Source organism: Populus nigra, chromosome 8 (assembly GCF_951802175.1).
Source record: "Populus nigra chromosome 8, ddPopNigr1.1, whole genome shotgun sequence".
NCBI classification, from domain to species: Eukaryota; Viridiplantae; Streptophyta; class Magnoliopsida; order Malpighiales; family Salicaceae; genus Populus; species Populus nigra.
In genome coordinates this window covers 14,268,637-14,286,241 of record NC_084859.1, presented here as the reverse complement: position 1 = coordinate 14,286,241, position 17,605 = coordinate 14,268,637, and the positions used below count along the sequence as shown (strand labels likewise).

Here is a 17,605-nt window from a genome sequence, read left to right as displayed (position 1 = left end):
TAAAGAACAAAAAAAATAATCAAAGGACATCTTTCAAATTTGAAAGGGCGAGTCGTGAAAAACGAGGAGCAGAGAGAAGAAGGAAAAAGTAGAGAAAGAGTTGTCCCCACCAAATTGAAGATCTATTTACAACACATGTCATCCAGTGATTGAGGGGTCGCCAATAGGATTCAGACACCACCCCGGAAGCCATCATTTTGCCACTAGGCTTAAAGACTGCAACCATCTTCCCGCACTGATACGTTAGCCATTTTTTTAATATTTATTAATTATTAAAAGACAAATTTACCTCTCATCCAACTTAATAATAGCACAAAACGCCAATGTGAAAAGGCAAAAAACAACAGTAGATTAAATTTAATTCTCTCTGACTTTTAAGTGCAGTCATGTAAAAGCATCTTGCATTTAAAGGTGAAAATACATAAATGCCCCTTGATGCCATGCTTTTTTTCCTTTTCTTTTTTCTCTAAGGGTAGTTTTTATTAAAGAAAGGATAAAAAATCCTCACTACCCCCATCAGATAGACCGAATAATTTTTTCACGAGTCACAAAACTGTAATCTCGCTCTTACAGCATGAATGTAGAGCAACAATAATGTGCACCACTGTGCTCAACCCTTCTTTATTTTATTTTGTTATGTTATTATTGAGCACAAACACTGACCCAACAATCAATCGGTGATCAGCCCCGAATATAATCCTACGCGTGACAAAAGCGATTCTCTTTCTGATTGATATATATATATATATATTAATACATGGGCATCTTATCTTAAGTGCGTTTTCCCTTAATAGAAACATGATTCGCATGATTACAATCGAGTCTGATGCTTGCTTATTAAAGATACTAGGAAACTCAGCAGGAGATGTCAATATGCTTCTACAGAATCCATGGTAATTGGTTGAGCCTTCAGCAAGGTGAGGCCAAACTTATCATCCATGTTTAAGTTCTCTGGTTATTGGAATGGCTCGCAGTGGTTGAGCCTTCAGCAAGGTGAGGCCAAACTTATCATCCATGTTTAAGTTCTCTGGCGTGACACCATCTGCAAGCTTCCAGTCAAACGATAGAATAAGCGAACCCAACATCAAATGTAGCATTCTCATAGCCAATGGTAATCCAGGGCAAATTCGCCTTCCGCTACCAAATGGAATAAACTCAAAATTCTGGCCTCGGTGATCAATACCAGATTCCAAAAATCTCTCTGGAACAAATGAGTTTGGATCTTCCCACATGCTCGTGTCTCTCCCTATGGCCCAGACGTTGACCAGTACCTGTGCATTTTTTGGGACGGTGAAGCCACCTATTTCTGCATCTGCTCCTGCTTTGTGAGGGAGTAAGAAAGGAACTGCTGGGTGCAGCCTTAAAGTTTCCTTAATAACTGCTTGCAAGTAAGGTAACCGAGTGATATCTGATTCCTCAAGCAGGTTTCCCTCGCCAATCGTCCTCTCCAGCTCTGCTCGAGCTTTCAATAAAGTCTTGGGACTGTGGAGTAGTTCTGCCATTGCCCATTCTAGTGTGCTTGAAGTCGTATCAGTCCCAGCGCCGAAGAGATCCTGTTGCACAATTGAGTCAAATAGAAGCCCAAAAAGGGAAGAAGCCAAGAACATGTGTTTGATGCTAAGCAGACAAACGGAATGCACAAAAAACAGTACAAAAATTGAAAGACACGCAGAAGAGACGGGATACATTAAAGGAGTACTAACCAAAAAGAAGTGCTTTATACGAGTTGCATCCATCTCTTCTTTGTTCACTTCACTGATTGTGAGAAGAGTATCTAACATGTCATCGAGTGGGATATAGCCCTTCACTTTTCTTAACTGCAGCCTTTCAATGATTAAACGATCGAAGAGATCAAATACCTTTTCAAAATGAATTGCCGTGCGACGCCTTATACCTTGTGGATCAATCCTCCGGAGTAAAGGGAAATAATCCACCAAGTTCGGTTTTCCTGCCTCATCCATTATACAGCTTATATGCTCCTTAAACTCCCTTGCAATATCGGAGCTCAAATCGGTCAAATCCAGCGACAAAACAGTATTGGACAATGCATTAAGTGTAGCTGTGAAAGCAGCCTGGCGAAGGTCCACTGCCTCACCTACAAGGCAACGTTCTTGAACCTCAGCTAGGAGATCTTGAACTTTCTTACGCCTAAGGTCCTGGTTCGCATCGAGCTTCTGGGCGGTAAAAATATGGGAGTTGCATATCTTGCGAAGGTTTCTCCAGCGCGTTGCAACTGGCAACCAAGCTATACCAGCTTCGTGATGATCTAAAGCACGAACTGCATCGACAACGGTCCGATTACAGAAGGTGAGGTCGTGCTTTTGGAGGACTTCTTTGGCCATTGTTGCTGAAGATACTACAATAGTGGTTACTTGCCCAAGTTTTAGACTCATCAATTGGCCATGAGTCTTGGCAAGCTTAGCCAAGGACTTGTGGGGTTTATCACCAAGATCCAAGAGGTTCCCTACAATTGGCAAACGCGATGGACCTGGTGGAAGCTTGCCTGATTTTCTTTTGCTTCTTCTTAAAATATAATCAAGGGATTGAATAACGGCAAAGGTCAGAAGAAAGTATAGCAAAACACTGATAAAGAAGTTCATCTCTCTCTCTCTTTAACGCCAATTTGGGAGCTGTATGTACTTCAATGTAAACCAGATTATAGAAAACAACTGTAATAAAGATCCCACTTTTATAGCCATAGCATCCTACCCTTTTCGAAAAAGGGGAATTGAAGAATATTTTACATAAAACAGATCTACATCTCTTTGGATATGAAAAAAAATCTTTTTTTTTTGTTAATTCTTTTAGAAATATCACTACCACTTTAATAGTTTCACTGCCCCTAATTTTTTATATTTACACTAATATTTTTTCAGTACATATATTATCCACAGATTTATAAATAAAAATTATTTATCAAAAAAATTCTTATTAGTAATTTATGGACTATTAGTGAATCCGTTAATAATAAATATACCGATAGATTTATAAATAGATAAAACATGAACAAAAAAATTTATCCCTTTTATTTCGTCGGTGGCTTCATCGATAAATTCAACATATCACCGACAGGAAAACCATATGTAATGTTATTAGTGTTTTTATTTGTTCATCGATGTATTCATGATAAATATAATATATCACCGATAAAATACCATTTGTAATTCTGTTAATGAGTTAACAATAGCAGTGACATTTGCATGAATTCATTTCCAACTCTTTGGAATATACCGACGATCTAATTTCGTTGATAAAACCATTAGTAATAGTGGCATTTGCAACAATTATTTTCTAACTCTCTGGAATATAACAACGGAGATATGTTGTCGGTAACCCCATCAGTAATATTTTAAAAATATATATTGAACAAAAGTAGAAAAATAATTGAAATAAAATAAATTAGTATAAAAATAAAATATTTATTATAAATTTATACATTTGTATGTTCAAATATAATAAATCTAAAATAGAGGCTCAGGACTAATTGTGAGCATCCAACAATCAAAACACTACGATTCGTCCACAAGTTCTTGATCGTAGTATTAGAGAGTTCGTACACTCGATTTCTATCGAGTACACTAGATGATCCTACCTCTAATTATAAATTCAAATCGATATTCGAATAGGTCGAAGGATCGTCCATGTATCTCTCATTCTAGCGGCTATTATATGTATCATGGAAATAAAAAATAAATTCATTAAATTCAAGGAAATAATCTTAACAAAAAAAATAATTGATAACCAACATACCACAAAGTACTGAGCTCGATTATTAATAAACTATTGCACTCTTTTTTATGGTCATCACTCCACACATGCGTTTCAACAAAAAGCTTTATTAAGCTTGGCTCGTGTCCAAAAACTATAGCTTCCAATAAAAAAACGTTGTCAGTTAAATACATTTATATAAAAAACTAATAAAAAATAGATGTAATAAAAAATGTTACCATCTGCTTTGCATGCGAAACTAACAGAACAAAGTCGTCGATATGCATGGTAACAGAACTGTGAACACGCTAGTTTTAACTCTCTGTACCGGACTATAACCGTCAAGTAAAACACGAGGACATCATGTGTTGAATGTATTGTGCTCATACAACCTTTGAGACATACGCTGGTTTGAAATTCTTCAAAACTGCCACGTCATTCTAGTCTGGAAGATCTCTTTCTTTCATATATTTTTTTTCTCAGGATATTTGGAAACATGACTCCATTGAAACAATAGAATTTTCATCAATGATTTAAAGGCCGATGTTATTGTTCTTGCAGCCTCAATGTTTGTAAACCTGGAATTGCATTCGTTAAATGATATTATTTTTTCAAAAATTATTAAACATGTCATTGTGAAAGCAAAACAAACTTACATTGAAAGATTATTCTTTCAATAGGCCTTGTACTTGTGAGTAAATAGATCTTATTGTGAAGGGACCCTGCGTTGATGCTGCAACATCACACTCGACGAGACTGCGTTATGAGTCGATGTCTGTGCTTCAAGTGCCTATTATTGGTCGGTACCTAATGACTCATAGTCGCCTTCATTGTTGCTAGAATACAATTTCTCCTAGGCATCTACACAAATTAAAAGATAAAAAAATTTAAATGATTCCTAATTTTTTAAAAAACCTCGGCAGCATCTCTCATATACGAGAGACTACTTAAAAATTTTAAACATGCGAAGACACAACATATATGCCATAAACCAGTTGATTTTATTCAATTTCTTCTAATAATTTAGCAAAATACTGCAAAACTTATTACAATAATTGTCATGACTAATTGCATTATCTCGAATCTTTCCTCATACTCAGAAAAAGTCATGCAAATCATGGTCTTAACTAAAAAAAAAACCTTATAGAGTTAAAGATTTTAATCAGGTTTGCCCTAATGCAAAAACAATTTATTAAAGAGTCCATACCCTAAAGACTGATTCTAGTTATTACTTGAGGAGTAAGTTCACTATCTGGTCTCAAAATGCTCTATAATTTGCCTAGTGACCACCTTTCAAGAAGTCAGTGTATGGGTTTACAAAGAATGGTTGGGGCATAGTTTAACCACCATTACCAAGTAAACACTTATCTCATAGTTAGATGTTTCACAAATCTGAACCTCAAATAAAAGTCATGAGGCAGACCGCTACTCCACACCTAACTTAGAATTGGGTTTATTGAAAAATTAAAATGCATAAAGGTATTAATTCATTCCCGATGTACTTATGCATGAGTAGTATATAAAAATGTATGCTAAAGCAGTATGAAAAAAATATATGCCAAAATTAAATTAAACAGAAGAACAAAAATAAATAGGCAAACAATCAAACAAATAAAGCTATTAAATAGTATTGAACAATGAGGAAAATTGTTCATCTTGTAATCAAAAGATTTGGGATTCAATTAGTTGTAAGTTTTGTGACAATAAATATTGATAATGTTACCTACGAGGAATTTAATAATGTATCAGTTTATGATATTACAAGAGATAAAATATTTGAAATAATGACATGTTAAGTAGTATATTTACTAAATAAAAGGTCTCAGTTTATTGTAGTTAAATAACACATAATTATGTGCTTATTTGAATTCTATTTCTGATAAATATCTTTTTCTCATGATATTTTTTAGTACAGGTCATCTAGGATTGAAGAATATTGACAAGTTCTCACTCGAAGACACTTTCCCACCATCGTTATGCGTTGGAACATGATTGATTTTTGTTGTCAATTAAGGCTTGAAATAGTACAAGATAAATGTTGAGATCTCTTCAATAATATAGGATTTACATATCAAAGCAGCAAGATGTGCTTTGTTTTTTACTTTTCTTTTAAGGTTGAACAAGTATCTGTATTGAATTACATAAATGTTTTAAAATATACAAAGAAAGACAATAAAATTTTAATTACGATGCATGTGTAAACCCTAACCTCTCGAATGGATACATCCATCTATATTAGATTGAGCCTCCAATTTTTGCCTAATATGATAAATGTATGGGTAGATGCTCCATCAAGTTAAAAAAAACAATAAAGAAAACATTATCTCTATTTTGTATATTGTTTGGACGATATTCATTTCAAACCTCTTTATATGTCGTGTCTGTAACTTGTTGGAGTATATATCTTTAAAGAAGAAACCAATCTCCGTGAGTGTATCTCATATCCCCTTTAACAATAAATCCTGGTAAGCTAATGAAATGAGTGTTTGCATAAACATATGACAGTCATGGCTCTTCACTCCATCCAATCTACAATCCTTCAAATTCATTAACCTTGGTATGCTCGAGGCATGTACATCAGGAAAACACAAACTTTTAAGTCATTTGTAGACAAGTAATTCCGTATTCTTGTCTAAGGCAAAATTGGCTTTGGACTTTACGATCCGTGACCCAACATAAACTAACTCCATATTTTTATGGTGACAAAACAAAGCTATATTCATTTTGGCCTCGATGTTTTTCTCTGTCTTCCCCTTCACATCCATAACCATGTTGAAAATGTTCTCAAACACGTTCTTTTCAATATGCATGACACCAATGTTATGGCAGATGAGATTAGTCTTCCAATAAGAAGCTTCTATAAAATACTTCGTTTTACCATATTGTGAGTCAAACCAAAACCATGAAACTTTTGCTTACCAGATTCAAAGCCAAACATAATATCACCGTACTCCAACACCATATTATACAATTCTTCACCTGAAAGAAGTGACAATGCAATATCCATCAACTCTGCCAACAACGAATTTATTTTTGTTCTTTCTGAAATTGTGATTAGTTGGAAAGAACAATTGGTGGCAATTAAAAAAAGATACTTTAGCACTATTTGTTAATATGAATGCCATGTTATTTTTCATATAGTATAGACATGCTAGTTTTCTCTGCATGTTCAAACCAGAAATCATTTCATAAGTTGAAAAATCATTGATAATCCACATCAAAGTTGCCTTCATCAGAAAATTTTCTTTCCTCAGTACATCATAAGTCAAAGCCCCAGATGACCAGAACTACTTTAACTCATCAATCAACGGTCAAAGACAAATATCTATATTCTGACTTTGACTAAAAACATGAATTCTGGTCTAATACACATCCCCGATGACAAGTTGTAAACTATGAGTATTATCAGCCAATAAGAATAAGGAGCCGAAAATAACCTGAATTGATTGAATTCGTCTATACATAACTCAAGACGCAGTGATGCGAGTTAATAACATCTATATTCTCACGATTACATTTTTTTACTTGACGTAAAAAACATGTTATTAACATTTACACATTAATTATTTTATGTTAGAAAAAAATTAGCCGACCTGCAGTGATGCGAGTTGAATAGACGTGTTAATACTTTGTTTTTTGCATTTATTGACACAAATAATTCTCGATGTATTTAATTAAATGCATGCATATATTTTTTTTATTTATACTTAAAATTAAAAAAGCATATTTAAAAAACTTGTATATTTTTTTTCACTGAAAAAATTATTCGATCCATTTTATAATAGTATGCAGGCGACTGTATGATTTTCCTATTATTATTATCATCTAATTAATACGATAGTGTCCGGTGAAGATTCTAATTGAATCAATGAATTTAGATATATTTTTTTAGTTTAACGTGGATGTTCGGATTAATTTGCGCACATCTCGACTAATCTTACGGGCCTTGAAGTTAACGACCATGTAAGCCTCCAGTGGTCATCATATGAGCAACCACATGACTCGAACCTGAGACCACAGAGAGAGCAAACCTCTTGATCCCAAATTCTTACCACTAGGTTAATCACCGAGCTCGAACATGAATTTAGATATATATTTTTTCTACAAGAAGGGACATATTTGTCAACTCCTATAAATAACACGCACTCCTCGTGGAAGAGACTTTATTATTACCCTGAACAAAACTTTGATGATATACTGACCGATGTAAATAACACTCATCATTTAGCTGATGTGGACTTGTTCTAAAACACAAACTCATTTTCGTACATAAAGATCTTCTCCAGTAAGTTTCAGCCATACCATTGGTCAACGCTCAAAATAATTTGTGGAAATCGTAGCACAAGCTGTTGCGGACTCCAAATTTATAATTTAGTAATACTACTTGATTCTGTGCACGCCATATAACGTGGTATTAATTTTCTTTTTCATAAAAAACATGTTTACCTGTGAAGCGTATTTTAAAGAAAAAAAAATCTGTAACTTGAATTATAAATTCGAATGTGTCAGAAATTAGATGATAAAGAAATAAATAATAATAATCAAACTAGTTTTTTCTTTTAAAAAAAACAACTATAGTGATAACTTGGGGAAAAAAATTCAAAAAGAGAAAAACAAAGTAGTTCAATTTTTAACCAATTAATTATGAAATGATGAATTTGGATTAAAAAAATAGGTTTGAGTCAACCTCAATTAGCATAATAAATATATATCTTGAGTAATAAGAGGCGAGTCAACTAGAGTTATCTTTCTAAACATGCAGTTCAGGTTATGAGATTGAAATAATTTAAACAAAAAAAATGAAGCTCATTTAAAAAAAAAACCAATATCGAATGATGAAATAAAAAAAAATAAAACAAAAATAAAGTTGTCAGCCTACGTTAACTTTTCAAACCCTTGATTAAATATAAAGCCTAATTCCCAACTAATTAAATGTTAAAGGTTAAAATTGAAAAAAAATTAATTACACAAAAGGATCCATAACTAAACGAGTGACGATAAAAAATGAAATAAAAAATAAATTAGAGGACAACTATGAATTTTCGATTGAAAAGTGAAACTGAAAATAAATAAAAAAAACTGCACAAAAGAGTCAAGAAAAAAATTAAAAATAAAAATAATAAAGATCAAATTGAAAAAAAAACATGTAACAAATTGGGGTTGAAGGATTAAATTGACAACAAATAAAACTTTTATAAAAGAGCCAAGAACAAAAATTTAAAATCAAAATAATAAGGACCGAAGTTGAAATATCAATAACTAAGAGGAAAACTCTGAAATTTTAAATGGTAGCGTGATTTTCAAGGGGAAGAGAGAGAAAAGAGAAAAATAAAGAAAGTCTGGTCAACGACAATTGATCATCCCACTACCACAACCATATGCCACAAACTAGGAAGAAGATGTCGTGAAGATTCTGATGACATGGTTGAAGGGCATTATTGACCACCGAGAAATGCCATACACATCGCCAGAAAATCACGGGTGCTTCCCACACCCTCACACGCAGCAACCACTTTTCTATTTTAATAATATTTTATGTTTATTAAAAGACCAAATTGTCGCGAACCAACTTAATTATAACAAAGAAACACTAGATGAAAAAGCCCTGGACATATGTTTTAAAAATTTAGTTTTAAGGGTAATTGAGTTTTTTTATTGTGCTTAAAAAATTGAAATAACTAAAAAGCATCTAGATGCCAATTTTAAGTATTTTGCTTTCAAACATAGTTGATTCATTTTACTTTATTTAATTTTTTAAGCACAATTTAACCAAAATAAATTATAAAGTGACCCAAAATAAAAAAGGGGCAAAATTAAAAACAAAAACAGTAATTGAGTTTTTTTATTGTGCTTAAAAAATTGAAATAACTAAAAAGCATCTAGATGCCAATTTTAAGTATTTTGCTTTCAAACATAGTTGATTCATTTTACTTTATTTAAAAAAATATATTCAGCATTGTCGCACTCGACATCGCGACGGTCTTAAAAATTTATATAATCTTTGGAAAGAACGGATTTCTGGCATCCTGTTTTTTTATGGAAAAATGTTTTGTTTAAGGAGTCACCACCTAGTATTATGGTCACTAGGAACCCTAACTGGTCAACAGAGATTCTATGATTCAGGACTGATTACGTAAAAGGGAAGATATTATCACCCCTTAAACGTTCTGCCTGAGGCAGACTGCATTGCTAGTTTTGTCTTAAATTGCTAAATGTTTATTAGTTTACGCCATGATAATTTGCTTATAATATTCCTGACTCTGACGTCAGTGAATATTCAACTACGAATATCTCCAACTTTGGCGTTGGTAAATATTACGTAGCTATAAAATAAATTAGATCAATATTTTTTATTCCCTATTCTAGCGCCAGTGAATAAATAAATAAAAATAAATTTATTTTTAAGCATGCACATATTTTTTATTTTTCTAGCTAAATAAAATAAATATAACGAATAAAAATAATATAAATTTAAACCGGTATTTTTATTCCTAACTCTGGCGTCAGTGAATAAACCAATAAATTTACATTATTTTTATTCATGCATACATATTTTTTATGTATTTTTTTTATTTTTTCTACCTTTTTTATTTTTCTATTTTTGGGGCTGGGCCCAACGCAGCCCATATGGGCTGGGCTAAGCCCAGCCAGCCCGGCCTGGTCACTGGCCCAAGCCAGTGACCGGCTGGGCAGATGACTGATGCACGCATGAAGCAATTTCACGCGTGCATCAACAGTGCGAAGGTAATTAAATTACCTTCGCACTATTCAAATGCTTATCTGAACACAGAATGAAATGGGAATTGAGCTCACCTGCTTCTGGAGATGACGAAGAAGGCTGCGATGTGGTGACTGCCACTCTCGTTCGACGGCTTTCCTCTCTCCACCCGTTGTGCCCACTGTCTTCCCTTCTTTTGATTTCTCAATTCTTGAGATGAAGAAGCTGAGAAGGTAATGGGTATGTCTGTTTTCTCTGAATTGTTTTACTGATTCCGGGTTGCTCTTTTTTCTGCAGGGACTAAGATAATTGCAGGGATAATTCTCCTCTCTGTCTCTGCTACTCTCTTCCTCTCTCCTTCTCTCCGTGTATGTTTTTTTTGAGTTTATGCTCTGCTTTTTTTTTTCTGTTCCTCCTCTGTTTTTCTGGGTTGATTTTTCGGCTCTCTGGTCTTTTCCCCAGTGTTCTTTCCCCCCCTGCTTTTTCTCTGCTCTGCTCTGCCTTTTATAGAGCCAGAGAGCATGCAGAAACCCGTTCCCCTGTTAATCAATCCATGAGCGGGATCGTGGGCAAGAGATCGTGGTGTAGTGGCCTTGAGTTGCTGGATTTTTCCCTGTTGAATCGGTCTTCTCCGTGCGAAACGAAAGGGATGGTGAACGGTGGGATCAAAACGGCGTCATTTGGCATGAAAAAAATGACAGATTATGGATTGGTCCCTTTCTGTTTGAAATGTATCAATTGGGTCCTTTAATCAATAATTTTTTAATTTTACTCTCGGATTAATTTCAATTAAGTCCTTGAATTTATTTAATTAATTAAATCAAAGTTTAATTAAGTCCACAAACTTATTAATTCTTCTAATTTCATTAATTAAACTAATCCAAATTTTAGCTAAATTTCCAAACTTATTAATTCTTCAATTTCCGACCAATTTACTCTCAAATCTGATAATTTCATCCATGAACTTCGAATTTGTGTTGTTTTAACTCTATTCTCAAATATATTTATTTTTTAATATTTATTCAAAAATTAGGTTATGACAAGCATTATTAATGTATTTTATAGTTAAAAAAATAAACTATGTAGAGGTTGACTCAATGTGACCTAATTGACTCATGGGTCTGAGAACATATGAGATCAACTTAGGTCAACTCAAGTTAACTTTTGAAATTCACAATTCGAGTCGTGGGATTAAAATAACCCAATAAAAAATTTTTTAAATAAGTTATGATGTCTAATTCTCTTTCAATCCAATGTTGAAAAATAAAATTGTAAAAATAATCAATTAAAAAAAGGATAAAAAATAACTCGAGCCAACCCTGATTAACCTGCGATCTTGATCATGAGATCAGAATAACCTTATAGAAATAAAATCAAAACAAATTATGAAGTCCAGTTTTTAATCAACCGAATGTTGAAGGATGAAATTAAAAAAAATAATCAATTAAGAAAATGAAATAAAAAACAACCCAAGATATCCCGTCAAACTTGAGAGCTGTGTTATGAGACCATGATAATCTCATAGAAAAAAAAAATTATGAAGCATAATCCCCAATCAATTTAATTTTGAAATATGAAGTTGAATAAAAAAATCAATCAAAAAAATAATGAAAAAAACCAAGTCAACCTTATTATCTCGTCAAATTCGTGACACAAATCATAAGATCGAGATAGCACCATTAAAAGATGATCGGAACAAATTATGAAACTCAATCATAGTAAATATAATATTACATGATGAAATTAAAAATAAAAAATAAAAATAAAAAAAGCAAAAAACAAAGCACTTTTTCAGCTAATTATACTCCGTGAGAAGGTGAACAATGAATTCACTTTCTCTTTTAGTTTTTGTTAATGAAATTATTAATCAGGTTCTTTTAAATGTTTTAAATGTGTCCTTTCTTAACACCGATGTCAAAAAACCCTTGTTATCATTAGCCTCTATTCAAGAATAGTTAATCAAGTTTTTCATTCATATACTCCATTTTCTTCCATAATTCATTTATTTACTTGCTTTCCACAATAATATCATAACAAAAGGATAAATTTCAACAATAGCAATATTAGCAAAACATAACAATGTTATAAGTGTTGGGCACCTACTTGTGGTGTCAGAAACTCGTCCTCCAGCTCAGGTTAGTGGCATAATTGCCAAAGCATTCCTCGCGAATCAATTCACTCCTTGAGTAATACTATAATTAATGGATTATATATATATATATATTTATTGATTAAATTCAATTCAATCAATTCACTTTTTGAATTTTAATGTCAAAATATTCGACTACCTAATATTTTATAAAATACATGATGAAAATTAAAATACATGATGAAAATTCAATTTAATGTGTTAATTTCATAAAAATTAAACATACTCAATATTCCAAATCATATCAATCATTGATTCATTGGCACAAACACATCACAAATCCTATTTCATAAATCAAATTCAACCTAGCCATACAATTCATTATCAATATCACACACTATTTCCACAATTTAAACCCAAAAATTAGGATTCCCTTAATTTTTTTTTTTCATTATAACTTGTCAACCAAGACCTAAGCACATAACCATTTAGATTACCAACTTTCAATCAATTTTAAACATAAATAACATCATTAAAACACCTAACATTACACAATTCAATTAATTTTCATACTTTTGTTTTCTCACTTTTAACCAACATAAAACAATATCCAAACAAATTACTTGCTGACACTCTCAAGCCATGTTACTTGAGATAAAATGAAGGAGATGAAGGAGGAGGAGAAATTTCAGGTCTTTCTTTCTTCTCCAAAACCATGGATTTTCTTAAAGAAATGAAGGACCAATTTTTTCATCTATTCATGACAATACCACTAGTTTAAATATATCAATTATTATTTCTGTCAAATCTCTCTGACCATCAATATTTTTCATGTATAAATTAAATTTGTATTTCTTCCGAGTTAAAAAAGTTACATATGTCATAGAATTACCAATTATATATATATAAAAAAACTAAAACTATCTAAACTAAACTAAACTAAAACTCGTAACACTAAAACGAACTAAGCTAAAACAAAATGCTCTTTTTCTGCTCAATACCATGCACCAAGAAATAAATCATTGCAGATTCAGCATTGTTCATCATTGTTTCAATTGACTCAATTACCTTGTTGATTAGTTTGTTCAATTTAATTTCTTATTAATTAACAATACTGGTTACCGTGGACTAAAAGAGATTTTCATTGTGAATTAACACAATGGGTTGCAATAGAGATGGAAATTATAATTTGCTCCTAAATTTCTTTCACTAGTTGTTAGGGTGCTTAGTAATTCCCTAGATTTCTTTCATTGTTATTATATATTTAGAGCAGTACCTAACCAAAAACTGTTTCAAACCAATTAGTTTTCTAGAGCTTGGTTTGCGTTTCCTCTTTTACTGTCATGGTCTTTGCTGAGTTAGCCCTTATGTGTTTTCTTTCCGACGAATCTGTTCTCGAGGTGCCTATTCACATAATCTGCAAATAAAGGATACAATAAAAACAGAGGTCAGTGCAGTGTAGAACCACGTTTTTGTTTATTTGGTCGAGAATCACTGTTTTTTTTTATCTCCGGAGGTTTTAGATTAGGCCCGATTGTAAAATTTTGATTTTTTTTTATTTTAAATTAATATATATTTTAATATTTTTAAATCATTTTAATATGTTAATATTAAAAATAATTTTTTAAAAATAAAAAAATATTATTTTAATATATTTCTAATGAAAAAATCCAAAAAAGTCACTACCGAACGAAGGATGAATATTCATATTGGTCCTACCGGCTCCTTGTCACCGCCAGATAAACGCGTGTAATTCTGACAAAACCTGAAAAAAAACCTGTCATGTCAACAGACTTTCAGTCTCACTTTACTCTCTCTCTCTCTCTCTTAAATAGGTGGGCATATAAAGACAAGCCAGTACGTTTGTCATTTCTGTTGCCGCTACATTGCTAGGTGTTTATTCAATGCACATGTTTTATAGCGGTTACGTGAAAGGAAAAGGCTTTGTTGCAGACAAGAGAAGATACTACTACTGTTTAATTTCTGACTTTGAGATCAGTTGTTGCTGCAGCTTGCATAGAAGATTTCATTGCAACTTCTTTCTTTCACTCGGCTGACTCGGTCTGTTTTATTGGGCCAATTTTGATGCCCATTACCATGAAATGGAGTCTCAAGCCCCACCTCCCAAATTTGCCCGTCTTTCAAACTCTAGTATGCACTTCCTCTTATATTTTCCAATTTCTCTCCTTTTCAATCAAACAAGTCTAACTAACAATGCCGTTCACAATTTTTTTTCATCTTTTTATTTGCTTTAATTTCTAGGGACTAGGCTTGCAAGTGGTTGGAACGTGGAGAGAAACAGGCGCGATGGTGAATCGGGGTCACCTCCAATTGGGCTAGGACTTGAACTTGGACGCGGTGGGTCTAGTCAAAGACCAATAATCAGCTGCAAAAAACCTTATGGGTTCACCGTTCTTCAACTGCAGGAGCTACAACTCCAGTCTCTTATCTATACGTATATCCAAGCTGGATTTCCTGTACCTTACCACCTTGTTTTACCTATATGGAAAAGTGTTGCTACTTCCCTTGGTGGTCTCAGTTCAAGGTTGTACCAACTCTACCCTAGTCGTAAGTCCTCAATAACTCTTATCTTCTTCTCTCTCTCTCTCTTTTTTCCTACGAATATCTTTCACTCAGTCACTACGAAATTAATGATGCTGGATACTTGTCTTCTTTTCATGAATACTTGATCGTTAACTAATTTACGATGCAACTAATTTTCTTAATCTTTAAAAGAGATTTTTTTTTTGTGGGGGTCTAGTTATGGGGTGCAGCCCATTATACTTGGCATATAAGAATGGAATGGACCCTGAACCAGGGAGATGTAGGAGAACAGATGGAAAGAAATGGAGGTGTAGCAAAGAGGCTCTCCCATATCAAAAGTACTGTGACAGGCACATACACAGAGGACGCCAGCGTTCAAGAAAGCTTGAGGAATCTGCTTCCCATGGTAATTCCAGCACAGACCTCTCCATTTCCCTCCCTGCTGGAATCAGTGGTGCTAGCGCCTAGTAGTGGTCATCTCCTTCCAAGATGTCGTTTCTCTCCAAAGAGTGTTTTTCATGGAGACACGCAAGGAAAAATGAAATAATTGTTGTTTAGTTTGTCTTAATTATCAAAATTACTCGTGTTAATAATTCGTTTAACGCTATATAAATTGCAAAAATGGCTGAATTAAAGTTAACTAGATTTATAACTGGATATGTAAGATGTACACACATACTGCTTCAATATCGTATGAGAAGGGCATGAGTCATAGCCCAAGTTCCCAACCATGAGACCCATTGTCCACAAGAATGGCTCGTGGGTCCATAGAGGTCACTCTCGATAGTAACCACTAACCAGCACCAACATTTCTCAGGGGCCACAAGTAACATTGCTGATGCAGCATGTATCCATCCAACCTTCTCTGAGCATAGAAGGTTCGGTCAAATCTCGTTCTGACTCTACAATAATCAGAGAGATAAAGTATATTAAATATGAGTATGCTCTTTAGCCATTTGTCATGCAAGAGATTGGTTCAAGGGTTGGCATCATTTGTACAAGCTCAAAACACCTAGAATAGAAATCAAGGCTTTAATTTGTTCTCAGGTAGCCCTAAACTATAGGTGGCATCTGTGTCTCTTCCCCTGCATTGAACAGACAACGTAGATTCAAAACTACATCTACAGTCTTGAACCTCGAGGCAAAAAACTCCATCTTCATCCTCCCCATATTTTACAACTAGACACTTGCGGTTCCAATCATGTTAATTTCTTCGTTTGAAATTTTTTTAGAGTATTGATTTGAATTCCAAACAGAATTCAATTGATAAAAAATGACCAAAAACAAATCAGAGATTCAATTCTACTTGAATTTAAAAATTATTTTTCAAAAATACCCATCTCTTTATTTTTTTTCATAAACCCCAACTTATGTTTACGGGCTGCCTTTTCTTGTATTTAGTCTGTTTACTTTCTTGTTTGAGTAGCGTCTCCAGCTGTCAACTAAAATTGCATTCGTCTTTGAGACGATTATTTATTCTTCTCTGTGGGCTGCTAGATTCATGTAGGGTTCTGAACCTTTAAGTTGATAATATGTTAAAAAAAATATACTGATATTTGGAGTTTGATCAGGTTGCTGTGTATGTACAAATGGCTTTCTGGAAAAGAACCAAGATCCAATGCACTTTGATTTCATCCAATTGATGAGCAAATTTTGATACAAAAGTATTTTCAACGAACATATATTTTCAAAAAAAAAAAAATCGATAAATATTTAACAAACAATTAATATGAGATAGATTTTTTTATAACTTCTTTAAAACACATATATTTTATGTCATTTTAAATAAATATAAAGATTCTTTTAATAAAAATGATTTTTAATTAAAGATAAAATAGTCAAATTATTAATTCAATTTATTTCAACACATTTACTTTACACAAATTATTTACTCTCTCGTGTATAAACACCAAGCAAAAGACGATTAGAGATAAAAGAAAGAATTTAAGAGATTAACTTTCATAATTCTAGAGAGCTAACATTGCAATCACAATCACATAACATTACTTTACGCAATAAACTTAAAACTTTTAAATAATCACTATTCAGTTATCGTTTATTCTTTTTTAGATTAGTTATTTGGAAAAATCGTACAATACAAGTCTATTGAACTTCATTTCTTTTTAATATTACCCTTCCTTCCATATTATGTTTACATATTTTTATATTTATTTTGATTTGCATATTAAAAGTATATACAATGTGTCAAAGAAAATCCCGATAATAAATTAAAAATCAATATTACGAGGTAAAATTTTAGACTATAGCTGAAAAAGATTGAACAACAAAAATCAAATTTAACATAAAGAAAACAACAATTGTTTTTGTTTTTAATAGTCAAATGTTATGAAAAGTTTAGTTTCGTCCATGATGTTTTTATTTTTTTGTATTATTTGGTCCCTGTCTTTTTAGGTTCTTGTATTTTAACTCTAAACTTAATTTTTATGACGCTTCAGTCCCTAGATGTTGAGGGAGGGAGTAGAAAGCCACTGGAAAAAAAAGAAAAGAAAGTATTTGATTGATCATATTTTAGCTATATAAACAAA

At 32.7% G+C, this 17,605-nt stretch overlaps 2 protein-coding genes and 2 long non-coding RNA genes across 4 annotated transcripts; 2 read left to right on the top strand and 2 right to left on the bottom strand.

Moving 5' to 3' along the window:
• Positions 1–766: 766 nt before the first annotated feature.
• LOC133701256 (geraniol 8-hydroxylase-like) lies at positions 767–2,680 on the bottom strand. Its single transcript, XM_062125115.1, has 2 exons — positions 1,704–2,680; positions 767–1,553 (listed from the first exon to the last, which is right to left on the bottom strand). The coding sequence occupies exons 1-2, from the start codon at positions 2,598–2,600 to the stop codon at positions 933–935; spliced, it is 1,518 nt and encodes a 505-aa protein (XP_061981099.1). The 5' UTR covers positions 2,601–2,680; the 3' UTR covers positions 767–932.
• Positions 2,681–3,816: 1,136 nt separating this feature from the next.
• LOC133701462 (uncharacterized) lies at positions 3,817–10,659 on the bottom strand. The gene is made up of 4 exons (XR_009843574.1): positions 10,522–10,659; positions 6,628–6,687; positions 4,365–4,569; positions 3,817–4,286 (listed from the first exon to the last, which is right to left on the bottom strand). It is a non-coding gene; the product is annotated as an uncharacterized LOC133701462 (long non-coding RNA).
• Positions 10,654–11,215, top strand: LOC133701461 (uncharacterized). Its single transcript, XR_009843573.1, has 2 exons — positions 10,654–10,794; positions 10,889–11,215. It is a non-coding gene; the product is annotated as an uncharacterized LOC133701461 (long non-coding RNA).
• Positions 11,216–14,405: 3,190 nt separating this feature from the next.
• On the top strand, positions 14,406–15,699 carry LOC133700356 (growth-regulating factor 10-like). The gene is made up of 3 exons (XM_062123856.1): positions 14,406–14,666; positions 14,778–15,083; positions 15,277–15,699. Exons 1-3 carry the CDS (start codon positions 14,618–14,620, stop codon positions 15,525–15,527), a joined length of 606 nt encoding a protein of 201 aa, XP_061979840.1. The 5' UTR covers positions 14,406–14,617; the 3' UTR covers positions 15,528–15,699.
• The last annotated feature ends 1,906 nt before the right edge of the window (positions 15,700–17,605 follow it).

What these genes read in the sequence shown, in the direction of transcription:
- LOC133701256 (XM_062125115.1), bottom strand. Translation starts at nt 2,600, where the DNA reads ATGAACTTCTTTATCAGTGTTTTGCTATACTTTCTTCTGACCTTTGCC. An exon ending in GTATAAAGCACTTCTTTTTG is followed by an intron (nt 1,554 to 1,703) that starts GTTAGTACTCCT and finishes ATTGTGCAACAG; the next exon opens with GATCTCTTCGGCGCTGGGAC.
- LOC133700356 (XM_062123856.1), top strand. Translation starts at nt 14,618, where the DNA reads ATGGAGTCTCAAGCCCCACCTCCCAAATTTGCCCGTCTTTCAAACTCT. An exon ending in TGCCCGTCTTTCAAACTCTA is followed by an intron (nt 14,667 to 14,777) that starts GTATGCACTTCC and finishes TTTAATTTCTAG; the next exon opens with GGACTAGGCTTGCAAGTGGT. An exon ending in GTACCAACTCTACCCTAGTC is followed by an intron (nt 15,084 to 15,276) that starts GTAAGTCCTCAA and finishes GTGGGGGTCTAG; the next exon opens with TTATGGGGTGCAGCCCATTA.